At 42.8% G+C, this 11,872-nt stretch overlaps 1 protein-coding gene across 1 annotated transcript; it reads left to right on the forward strand.

Moving 5' to 3' along the window:
* Positions 1-1,513: 1,513 nt before the first annotated feature.
* LOC109478390 (zinc metalloproteinase nas-31-like) lies at positions 1,514-9,183 on the forward strand. The gene is made up of 11 exons (XM_019779919.1): positions 1,514-1,598; positions 2,557-2,600; positions 2,849-2,930; positions 3,166-3,283; positions 3,475-3,671; positions 4,191-4,406; positions 4,588-4,764; positions 4,898-5,194; positions 5,911-6,264; positions 8,543-8,660; positions 9,075-9,183. Exons 1-11 carry the CDS (start codon positions 1,514-1,516, stop codon positions 9,181-9,183), a joined length of 1,797 nt encoding a protein of 598 aa, XP_019635478.1.
* Positions 9,184-11,872: the final 2,689 nt, after the last annotated feature.

Below are 11,872 nucleotides of genomic sequence, written 5' to 3' on the forward strand. Positions count from 1 at the left end.
TAATTACCTCTCGCTTAAGTGCATTCTGCAATGCGGGAAGGGGCAGAAAGGGTCAAGTAAGCGACAAAAATATCTTGCACAACAAAAGACATAATTATGCGGGCAACCGGCATTATTAAACCTGTCAAAATTGACACTCCACGATCGCTGATGGCTATTGTGAAGACAAATTTTGAGGCAGTGCCAGAAATTTGCCATTTCTTTCGCAGGACGGGCACGGTAGCAGAGAAAGCACAACTTCTAACAAGTTCTGTGCAGTTTGTCTTTATCATATTTTATCAATCATGGTGTTTGCGTAGTACTGAAATACGTGTAAAATCGAGATTGTGCAGTGAACCGGAAGATCCAGCGAGGTTTTTTATTGCAATTCTTTGCAGTTTACATTTGTTTGGGAACTTTGATGGCTCTTCGTGAAAAAGACTAGCCTACAGTAATTTATTCATAGGTTTTAAATTCCAGCGCGTTAAGTACGTTTGGTGCCCGCGTGTCATGGTCCATTCTTAGCAGACAAACCACTATTGTCAACAAGGCATTCCTCACTTGCACACTCACTTCAAGGCGACAATTCGTACGATCAACATGCTCAAAACAAGAGGAATACAAGTAATCAATGTATATACATAGCGTTTGTGACATTCAGCCATCCACTGTCTGATTTCTGTTGTCGGCACGTTAAAACTTCTTCGTCAGATTGATGATCATCATTTGACGTTTTGGGTACACACAAAGGTGGAAAGGAATGTTTTTGAGCCAATGAGCGGAATTTTCATACATGTTTTAGTGCACACAAAGACAGGATGTTGTTGCATAGGGGAGTGTTTGAGTAAACGTGTACACGCGAACAAGTAGGGTTGCAGACGGATCTCAAGGTCAAGCAAAAGTTGTTGGACAAGTATCGACGCCTGCAGCTGATTGAAAACACCAATGACACTCTTAACCGCACTATTAATCATGTTCTTGCAGTGCCACCTTTGGAGACAACTAAGTAGTGCAGGGTAGCATTATCAAGACAATATATTATTGATACAAGACTGTGATAAGTACTGCGACTTTCGTAATTTAAATAGGAGGCTGTATTTACATACTCTTCTGAGTTGATTTCAGGCACGTGTGTTGGCTCTGTTACTATTCAAGCTAATTCAGTTGTGAGGTTGACACTTTTACAATTAGACACATTGATAAAAGTTTAACAGGGCAGTTTGAAAAATTGAAATTTGACCACGAGGTTAGTTTTTCAGGAACTGAAAGTTGCAGATAGTATTTTCTTGCCAATGATTATGTGACTCAGTTACAACTATCCCTATCAAGTAACTGCCAGGCAATCTCTATCACACTACCAGGCAAACCTTCGCAGGACATTTTTGTCATTACAGATTATTTTATATTATGGGTTAGGTCACTAACTTCTTTATGTACAACTGTATATAAATTCCTTATCTGTTGTCAATATGTTTCAAACCCAAAGTGTCTTATATTATTGCCGATGTGTGTCTAGATGGTGCACGCTGACACGATGGCGGCCCTGTGTACATCAGGGTTTAGCAGGTGGATGGTTCTGGTGCTGATAGCTACGACGGCAAAGGAGGTGGCTGGAAAAGGTACACTTTAAGTTACTTCCTATAAGTAGTGCGGATAAAATGTATTGATTTTTTTCGTCCGTACCATGGGTATGCTGTTTTCTCACGTGTTTCTCCTACTCCTCCCATTTCGTCTAACGGCTCTCACTAACGCCACCAAACTAGGTGACTTTTCTTAGAATATTGTTGGCAACATTTTCATATCAGTGTGATAAGTTAATAGTATTTCGTGTTGCCATGGCAACGGGTTTCTGACAGGCATTTTTTGGCAAAAATTTAGTATTTTTTGAAGAAATAATAACCTTTTTAGGCTTTTATGTTAGGTTGCACATGCTTTATAACATAAATAACATCTTATGTAATTTTATGTAACTTCTATAAATACATAATGCATAATTTATGCATAATGTGTGCATAATCTATGCAAAATCTATACATAATTTGATGACTCATTGGTCAAAATCCAAGATGGTGGACCATATCATTAATTCTCGTACATTCCGGCTATTTTCCTGAAAATGTCATCACAACTTCAATATTTTACATTAAAGGTTGATTTGAACTTTTAGTCTATCCCTACAATATTTTAGGCTTTGTCTTGAAAAATAAGTATTTTCAAGATTGACGATTCAAGATGGCGGATAGTTTAAATATGCTTGACATCATTTTATGACATAACTGTGATGCCATAAAATGATGTCATAGAATAAGGAGAATCATAAATTGTATCTATTTTTGAAGGTAAAGGGGATCCGGCGCACGGATCTGGTCGGGTGGCGATGGATAACATCATTGAAATAAACAAAGGTAAGAACTTCATGTTTAACTTATGTCTACTAAACATATATATAGTCCTTCCTTAGTCACATCAAGGGCGTGAATTACTGCTACTAGTATTTGAAATTGCTTAATTTTATCTTTCTCTGGTTCACCCATAAATCATGTGTTGATGATACTAATCACGACTTTTTTTCCACAGGTCTCCATCTGTTTGAGGCAGACATTAAGTACCACGGACCGCCGGTATGCATTACATGTACTTTCATACAGAGTTTTGCCTCAGAAACAAACAAAATCAAACATGAAAAACTTGAAAGTGTATGCAGTAAATAATAACCATGTATTCTTCTAATACTAAGAGTAAACTTTGTATGTAATTAACTCCCCATTATTGGAGTGTTTTGTGTAATGTATGTATTAATGGAAATCTGTATGTCTGATTTTGTTTAGTCGAGTCAGACGTAACAATCATTTTCACCCTCTCATTTTAGAACTCTCGTAATGCCCTCAAAGACCCAGCCCTGTTGTGGGATTATAAGGAGATCCCATACGTCATCAGGCAGGGTGATTACTGTAAGTCCATGTTGTGTTCTCAGTACAAGGCCACATGGGATACTGAAGTAACGCTCACAGAAGCAACATTTCTTCTCCCTGAGTCAGAAACATTAGCTTGGGAAAGTTTGGCCAACTGACATGTAGTTACTTTTATTTTGTAGGGGTGGCATAGATAACACAACAGGCAAATACTTGAATATATCCTTTGTATAACTAGTTGTTGAAACATAAAAATGCATTTTTGATTGTCCAGCTGCATCTGAGGTGTCACTTATCCGAAGTGCCATGGAAGAGTTCCATCAACATACGTGTGTACGATTCGTACAGAGAAATAGCGAGAAGGACTACCTACATATCCAACGACTAAAGGGGTAAGATTCAACTACTCGGCTGCAAGCAATGTCCAAAAATCAACTTTAAACATGCGTGGATAAATTTTGACCATCCATCCATGACATAAACCGATTTATACCCCTCTTAGATCTACAGTCAGCCCACCATAGCCAAACCGAATGCATGGCATAACCTTCTGCCGAAGTTAAAGATGTTCTATGCTTTGTAGATGCTGGTCATTTATTGGTCAGAGGCATGAAGGTGCTCAGAACGTGAGTATCGGTAAAAACGAGAGTCTCCGTACAACCTGTGTGCAGAATGGAGTCATCGTTCACGAACTGATGCACGCTGTGGGCTTCTGGCACGAACATTCACGGCCGGACAGGGACACCTGGGTCGAAATTCTTTGGAATAACATCATAAAGGGTGAGTCTACTCTACTCACAATTTTTCTTCGTCGTAAAGAGTTTTATTGGAGGTGCTCTTAGCTTTTAAAGGTTACAGATTTGATCAGTCCCTGATGTTTCATCGGCTAATATTAGTAGTAATTTAGAAATGTACTAACTAGGCAATTGGCTTTGTACCTTCGAGGTTCAGAAATGGGGTTTCCGTGTGAGAGAGGTAGTTGAAAATTAGTCCTTTTGTAGAATAATTCGCTTTTTGGCGACGCCTCCGGGGCAAGCCTAATATTAATTATGTGCCCACTTCAAGAATTTTAGCTATAACACATTAATTTCTGTAATGTCCGTGCATGTGGAGATAACAATTGTCTGTCGACAACAGAGGGAAAAAATCTTACTAAACAAGCATCCAGACATCGACAAGAACCAGAACCATATCACATGGCAAATTAATCAGCAGATAAATAGCCTAAATAGCAAACTAGAAACCGTCGCCATGGCAATCATATTTATTGCAAACCTTGTTTTATTTATTTTCTGGCAGACGAAAAGCACAACTTTAACAAGCGCACGGAGGACGAGAGCAGTACACTTGATCTGCCGTATGACTATGGTTCCGTCATGCACTACGGCAACACGTTATTTAGCGTTAACGGGCAGCCAACTATCAGGGCGCTTTTCCCATTCACCGGCACTATGGGACAGAGAGACGGCATGAGTGCAGGAGACATCGAGAAGATCAACACGCTCTATAATTGTGGTGAGTGTTGCAAATATTTGCAGCGCCGTGCTTGCAATATGAGTAAACAACTGATATTGACGTAATGTAGGTATTGACGAAATAAAGTACCCTACATTTTTATTAAGACAAGGTGAACATTGTGAAGTATTTTAGTATCTAAGTGAAACAAACCGGGAAGTTTATTTTCCCACATTTCCAGACACCCAGAAGTGGAGGACCGATGGCCGCTGTGGCTCTCTCTTCCCAGCTCCAGGAGCGACACCTGGCGAGTGTAACCCGCACGGCCAGTTCCCGTGCTGCTCTGCAAATGGATATTGTGGATCTGGGACAGACTTTTGCGACTGCCCAGGGTGTGTTGACTTCACCAGCGAACTTGGTGAGTTTATGTTAACTCCTTGAGCTACATTATGAGCTCTGAAGTTCTTGGCCTTTTTTCATGGAAATTTATCAACATGTTGCCTCACTCATTTTCTTCACTTCTCACATGTGTAACTGTCTGTCCATGTCAGGATGCCCTACGGTTGTCCTGTACGGCTCCCACACGGTACAGAGCTCTAGGATGACGTCCTACACCATGACGGGAGACACTCACGAGGGCCGACCCGTGTATTACAGCAGTGTCGTCTGCAACTACCTGTATTACACGGGCGACAGTATCCTTGAGTGGAGGGTGGGGTCGCAGGTTGGGAACAGGGACGTGCGCGTCAGAGACTCCCACCTGTACGCTGACGAGATCACCGGGACATTTCTTCTGTGGAACGGCCAGGAGTGGGTAGAGAACCCGGATGTAAAGATCGCCTGCTCTGGTTGGTAGGACCTACCATATTTGGGGATCATATGTAGAATATATCCGTCAACGTTTCATTTACATTTTTAACATAATTTTGTATCACATGTTTGTTTGTTTGTTTGTTTTTATTTATTTAACCAGGGGGATAACATGTATACACGGAGCTAGATTTAAAAGCTATTTCAATTTACATTTGTACATCGTTTGCAAGACCATGTTGATTTGATTATATGAATGACACCCTCTGCAAACCCCAAAACTCAATGCGAGCGTGCAAGAGAAAGTTTAGCAAAAAAAGTGTTGCCTTCATTATGAAATCGACGTGGTCATTAAGGCTGTACAAATGATTAACACAAAGGGAATTATACACTCTTTTTTCATTTCTTCACCTTTTCTTCTTTTCCTGTTGGAATTGATTTTGGCGTTCTATAACATAAGTGTCGTGTTCCAACATTTTTGTTTTGCAATTTACGACAGATATTTGCTCCCTTGCAGCTGCTTTGTACAATTTAAAGCATGACTAAAAAACTTTCTTTTTTCTTTGGACGAAAATTCATGCGCGCGGGGATGTCATCCATATCAATCAAATAAACATAGCCTAACCTAGCCGAAAGATTTCCAATTTCTTTTCCTTTCCAATCCTGGTGCCCCTGGAATCTTTTTCCAACCTCCCACTTACGCTTGCGAAAATTTTTTATTCAAAGTCTTCGTTTTTATTTTCGTTCGTTTCAGATGACGTCCCAGCTGGCGTTGTAGTTCCACAATCGGTAGGATGTGCTACAATCTGTACAAGGGTCAGTCTGCAAGGCGATGCCAACGTCCGACATCCCAGCATAACGACCTACACCAGAACAGACCAGACCAGTGGCGGCAGACCTGTCTACGTTAGTGACACAGACAGCCAGTTCTTTCTCTTCTTCGTCGAAGACTACAAGCTGTGGCTCGTAGGTCCCACGATCGGACGCGACTTCGGCAACGCTCATGTCAAGGACTCCGCCACGACGCCTGACCAGATTAGGTCCCAGTGGCAGCTGTGGGACGACAGTCAGTGGCAATTCATTCCGTCAGTTCATGCAAGCTGTGTCAGTAAGTAATTACCTTCGTAAGAAGGTTTTGTGTTTACGTAAACCATACATAGGGGATTGCTGATTTTGTAATCGGGTATAACTTGGGATGTAGTAATATCTTTATGATATTTGGTAGGTAGCATGAGGTTGGTAAAAGGAAGGTCATTGTCAATTTGGGTTTACTCTAGCGGTTTTGTAAGGTACTGCAGTGGGGTACATGTGTATGATATCTCGTGCTGTGAACATGCTATGGTCTTGATTTTTGAGTGGGACATAGATGTTTTGGGCAGTAAGTAAGTATCTGGTATGGTTTTCATCGAAAAATTACCAGACGGGATAACCTTTATGGTTGTGGATGTTATTTAACATTTTTGTCTAGGAAGTTTGTAGTGTGGAAAAAGAAGGTTAGGTTCAAATTTGAGCATTCCAGTGGCTTCCTAAGGTTTTGAAGTGGCCCTTTTAAGTTCGATATGTAGTTTCGAATGTAGATCAAGGTGCATGAGGTAGTGGAGGTATTTTAAACAGATGTTCTTTTGGTTTTGGCGTGGTAATATATCTTGTAGAGTCAGAATAAAGTGTCTAGTATGATTTTAACGATGTCCAAGATAGGGCCGTTTGGAAATCGTTAAGGAATCTCTCAGAGGGCACATAAAAAGAATAAGGAAGCGGCCCACATCCATTTGACCCCCCCCCCCCATCAGAACTCGAGTGTACTAGTAAAATTTATCATATCTACAATTTTTATGCCGTTATGACGTAATATGTCATTAATGTGATTTTATTGGCCAAAACCGTCTAGATAGGTTATTCCCTAAACTAAATGGTATACAACATAACTTTACCAAAAGTGTTTATGAGAGAATATTAGGGTGTATTAAGTCTTATGTTGCCCATACAAACACCGGTGCATGCATATTTAAGTTTTCCGCCATTTTGGATCATCATTCTTGAATTTTCAAAAATAGTTTTTATTTCAGGATAAAGCATAAAATACATTGTAAACAGACTAAAGACGTTCATATGAACCTTTTTAGTAAAAAGAAATGGAAGTTTTGATGAAATTTTAAGGAAAATAACATGTATATACCTGTTCTAATGATATCTCCGTCATCTTGAATTTTAGCCAATGACGTCATCAAATTAGCATAAATTATACATTTTAATTGTAAAATTTACATAAAATTATCTGGGATGTTTTTAATGTTAGACACCAAATTCAACAAAAATTTCCACATTCTGCAATACTGCAGAACAATGAAAGAAGTATTTCTACCACTGGTAACGTATAAACCTAGAACGTGATGGTACCGCCGTATAGATCCCGAACCGTTTTACGTACTACATTATTTTTACCATAACGTATCAGCACGTAACGTATGAATAAAACGTACCTCCAGTCTTTGTCGAGGAATGAACAATCCACCTCTTCTATCACAAATTTCTACTTGAATAAAGTAGAAATCTCCAAACCTGTTAATTCGTAAACATGCACGTCGTCAGATTATTTTGTACAACTCGCATGACTATCATACATCTCGTGCACACCTAGGGTACGAAAATTCTAAAGCGATGTTAATAATGACTATGTAGTTTCTGTCGCTATAACCGCAGTTGACGGTGGTTGGTCCGACTGGCGGTGGTTGGTCCGACTGTTTTTTCCACTATACAGAAATACAACCAGCGATGTCTATAGAACTCCTTTAAAATTTCGAAGGTTCTTTTTTTCCTGAATACCTTCAATCTTATTCTGTCTCCTTACAGTTGACGGTGGTTGGTCCGACTGGGGCCCATGGTCTAGCTGCAGCGTGACGTGTGGAGTCGGGACGGAGACTCGGGACAGAACCTGCATCAACCCTGCACCATCGAACGGTGGGGCAGACTGTGACGGACCTGCTCAGGAGACACAACAATGCCCAATTGTGGCGCCTTGTCCAGGTACCTCTAGACTATAATATCGATACAGATGTATCCTGTAACTCATTAACTTTCAGATAACTTATGGTACATTCCTATGTGTCAAGGAAAAGGTTGACAATGTTTTAAGTTTAGAACACAGTATGAGTTGTCCCGGTCAAGCGTCACGTATTTCATTTCACATGCGAATTGATGTCGTGAATTGACCAAAACATTCACGTATCTACTAGTACTTCGTATCCACAGTGTTGACACAGATATACTGCTATAGACGTTTGGTTCGCCGAATTAGTTATGTCCATTTTCGGGATTCTGTAAGACTGTTTTACTTTGAAGGCCAATAAAGCAGTCATACCATATGAAATAATTTATGTTCGTCCCAGTCTGTCAGGATCCGCTTGGGGTGGAGTCTGGTGCCATACCTGATGCCAGCATCACTGCATCCAGTAACGCCATTTTTCGACCGTCCTACTACGGGCGTCTGAGACAACTTGTGGTTGGGTGGGGCGGCTGGTCACCAACGTTCTACAACATCGGACAATGGTTGCAGGTACAAGCTGGTTTGAAGTTGATTATTTCTTGATCGATTTATGGGCAATTAGATTAATCGCAACACTCAAGTTAGTGCCACCCTCTTGTCACGGGGCGGTTCACAGGCTACCGATACACAGATTGTCTTTGGGGACACAGATGTCTCTTGTTGCTAGGGTCGGTCTCCTGGACTTCTATCTTTAGATTGTAGATTACTACCAGATGTACCAGGGGGGTTATAAGACGGCTTACACCGTGGGAGAGGGGAGATGACCAGAAGACACTGTCAGGGAAGGTCGTGTTGTGCCGCAATAAAGGATATCTTATACAACTTTCTCGACTCAGCATCGTCACTTTTAATACCCCGATGTGACATTTTGGTAGTACGGCTGGGGTGGACCAACTGATCCTGTACGTGACGAGCATCTTCATCTGCGGACAGGCGGACAGAACACTGGAGCAATGTAGGAAGAAGAAGAAGCTACAGCTCTGAGGAAAGGAGTCGACGTGGCAGAAGGGAGAAGAGCGGGGCCACGTGGACGGGTGCGCGCCGGAGGCGAGCCGGGGGGCGGGCGCCGGAGGTAGGTGGGACTGCACTACCATCCATTGGCACACTATAGGCACCGGTCTTGCATATTGTTTTTAGTCTTTAAAGATGTCGAGATAGCTCTTGTAGTTCTGTCATCATTTCTGTAATTTAGTGTGGTCAGAAGGAGGAAGATGTTTGTGTGTTGTCATGCTCGGAGCGGTGGCTGCCCAGTGGGCGGATGTGGAGGAAAGCCGCGGGACGGGGAGCCACGTGTACGGTTTGGTGTGCTCCCGGGGCCGGCCAGGCTGGCATAGAGGAAGATCTTTGCCCGTGTTAAATGTTTTTATAGAGTAGAGTAGAGTAGAGTAGAGTAGAGTAGAGTAGAGTAGAGTAGAGTAGAGTAGAGTAGAGTAGAGTAGAGTAGCGTTGAACAGTGCACTTTTTGTCGGGAAGACATCTGTCCAGTAGGAACCGTTCCTGTTCGTTCTTCTTTCCGAAGGCTATCCAACTTTCACGGTTGGCTTGTGGGGATGAGTGAGTGTTTTTAAGAGTTTTGACTGGGTGTCTCCCCAGGTGTCCGTCAAACCTAGCTGTGACATTATTCAGGATAGTTTAGTTTGGCTGTGTAACATGTTTTATAATACTAGTATACCGCTACTAGCGTATAGATTGATAACTGAGAGCGCAGGCCAGTAGGGGGGGGGGGAGCTGAGGTTGTAGTGTGCCTGGGAAAGCCAGACATCGGGCGGTCATTGCCGGGTAGCGGGAATGGCCGGGCACATGAAAGCCGTCAGCTGGTAGGACAGATGGGTGTTACTCCCGGGGTTAGTATGATGACGATGACGTTCACGTGAGATAAGGTGTTGCGGGGTTCCGCTGAGTCGTAGTCGTAGACTATTAAGTTCTTGTAGTAGTAAATTATAGTTCACTGTAGCGAGCTGTTATTGTAGGCCAGAGTTGAGTTAACAGTCAGTTCATAAGTTTGCCATCTGAGTTCAGTAGTGTCTGTGAGTTGCGTTGACGAGAATGCCGGTACTGTAGTGTGTGTGCCAGTGGTTGTATGTGTTGTCCTACCCCACCCCAACCCCCGCAGGTGTGCTCCACAGGATCATGGACAGAGTTCCGGGCGCTGTGGTCCCGTGAAACGTCTAGAGACGGCGGGAGAGCGCAAGCCGGGCACCGAGGGGGAGAGTGGAGAGGCGGCACGTGGCAGCCAATCGTTGGCCGCAAGTTGAGCTGAGGAGTTAGAGAGAGAGAGAGAGAGGGAGAGAAAAAGAGAGGGAGAGAGAGATGGAGAGAGGAGATGTGAGGTCGTCAGAGGTTGCTATGTGTTGCCCTAATCCATCCTACCCGCAGGCGGACTCTACAGCCTCAGCAGGTCTACAATGCCCCGACGGACCGATCCAGCAGCGATCAGGAAAGCATCTCGCTGGGAGGGCAGAGTTACCAGCTGTTCCTGTGGTCCCAAATCTAGGGAGTACGCGAGCCAGCCGCCGAGGACGGAGGGAGCCAAGAGCGGGAACCAAGCGTGGAGGCGACGGGAGAACCTGGGGAGAACTTTGTGATTCGTGCGGCGAGTGAGAGGAGAGCTGAGGAGAGCAGCGGGTGGCGGACTCACATTGGGGTAAAGTCGGTGCTGAGTCGAGAAAGTTGTATAAGATATCCTTTATTGCGGCACAACACGACCTTCCCTGACAGTGTCTTCTGGTCATCTCCCCTCTCCCACGGTGTAAGCCGTCTTATAACCCCCCTGGTACATCTGGTAGTAATCTACAATCTAAAGATAGAAGTCCAGGAGACCGACCCTAGCAACAAGGGACATCTGTGTCCCCAAAGACAATCTGTGTATCGGTAGCCTGTGAACCGCCCCGTGACACTCTCACTTTCTTACTAAATATTGTAGCTCACAGATCCCTATAGCTAGGGCAACAACATGTCTCTCATCACAATGCTTCCACTTTTAATGCTAGTCTGGTACCAGTGCCTTTTGAAATAATATAATCCATTGCGTGTTTGAACGGCATACCCAAGAGCAGATGCACTAAGTCGTGTTCTTGTTCTATGGAAAGTATTATTCTAAAGCCTAGAAAGTGACTGTTTTGGCAACTTGACACTGATCTTACACTTCTCTTGTTAAAATTAACCAAATGCCGTATTTTCTTGATGACTACTGACAATTTGCTTTTGCATGGGATGATAAGTATTTTTCGTCGAGTGTTGTTATACACTTTGTCACAATATGAGAAACGCTAAATCAATTCTGTCTTTTAGGTGGATTTAGGGGAGATAAAACGCGTCACCGGCATCGTTACTCAGGGTGCCTATTGGTCTACGACGCCCAATCTACACCCGTGGGTGACGTCGTACAAACTGGAGTACAGTGGGGATGGGACATTTTGGACGATATACGCCGACAGCGATGGCTCAGATAAGGTAACTTAGATACTTAAATATCAGCAAAAAAGCCAATACAGTCAATATCTGCCGCACTCTTGCCCCACCTCTCGCCTACCAATATTGCAATAGATTTTTCCAGAAAAATTCTCTCCTGCAAATTTCTTTGTTCGCCTAAGCTTTGCTAGGCTTATTTGAGTCAGTACTGTTTATATTTGACGGAATATATGAAGGTATGGAGACGGTTGAATCGTTGGTA

Source organism: Branchiostoma belcheri, unplaced genomic scaffold (genome assembly GCF_001625305.1).
Source record: "Branchiostoma belcheri isolate BF01 breed outbred unplaced genomic scaffold, Haploidv18h27 scaffold435, whole genome shotgun sequence".
Classification (NCBI taxonomy): Eukaryota; Metazoa; Chordata; class Leptocardii; order Amphioxiformes; family Branchiostomatidae; genus Branchiostoma; species Branchiostoma belcheri.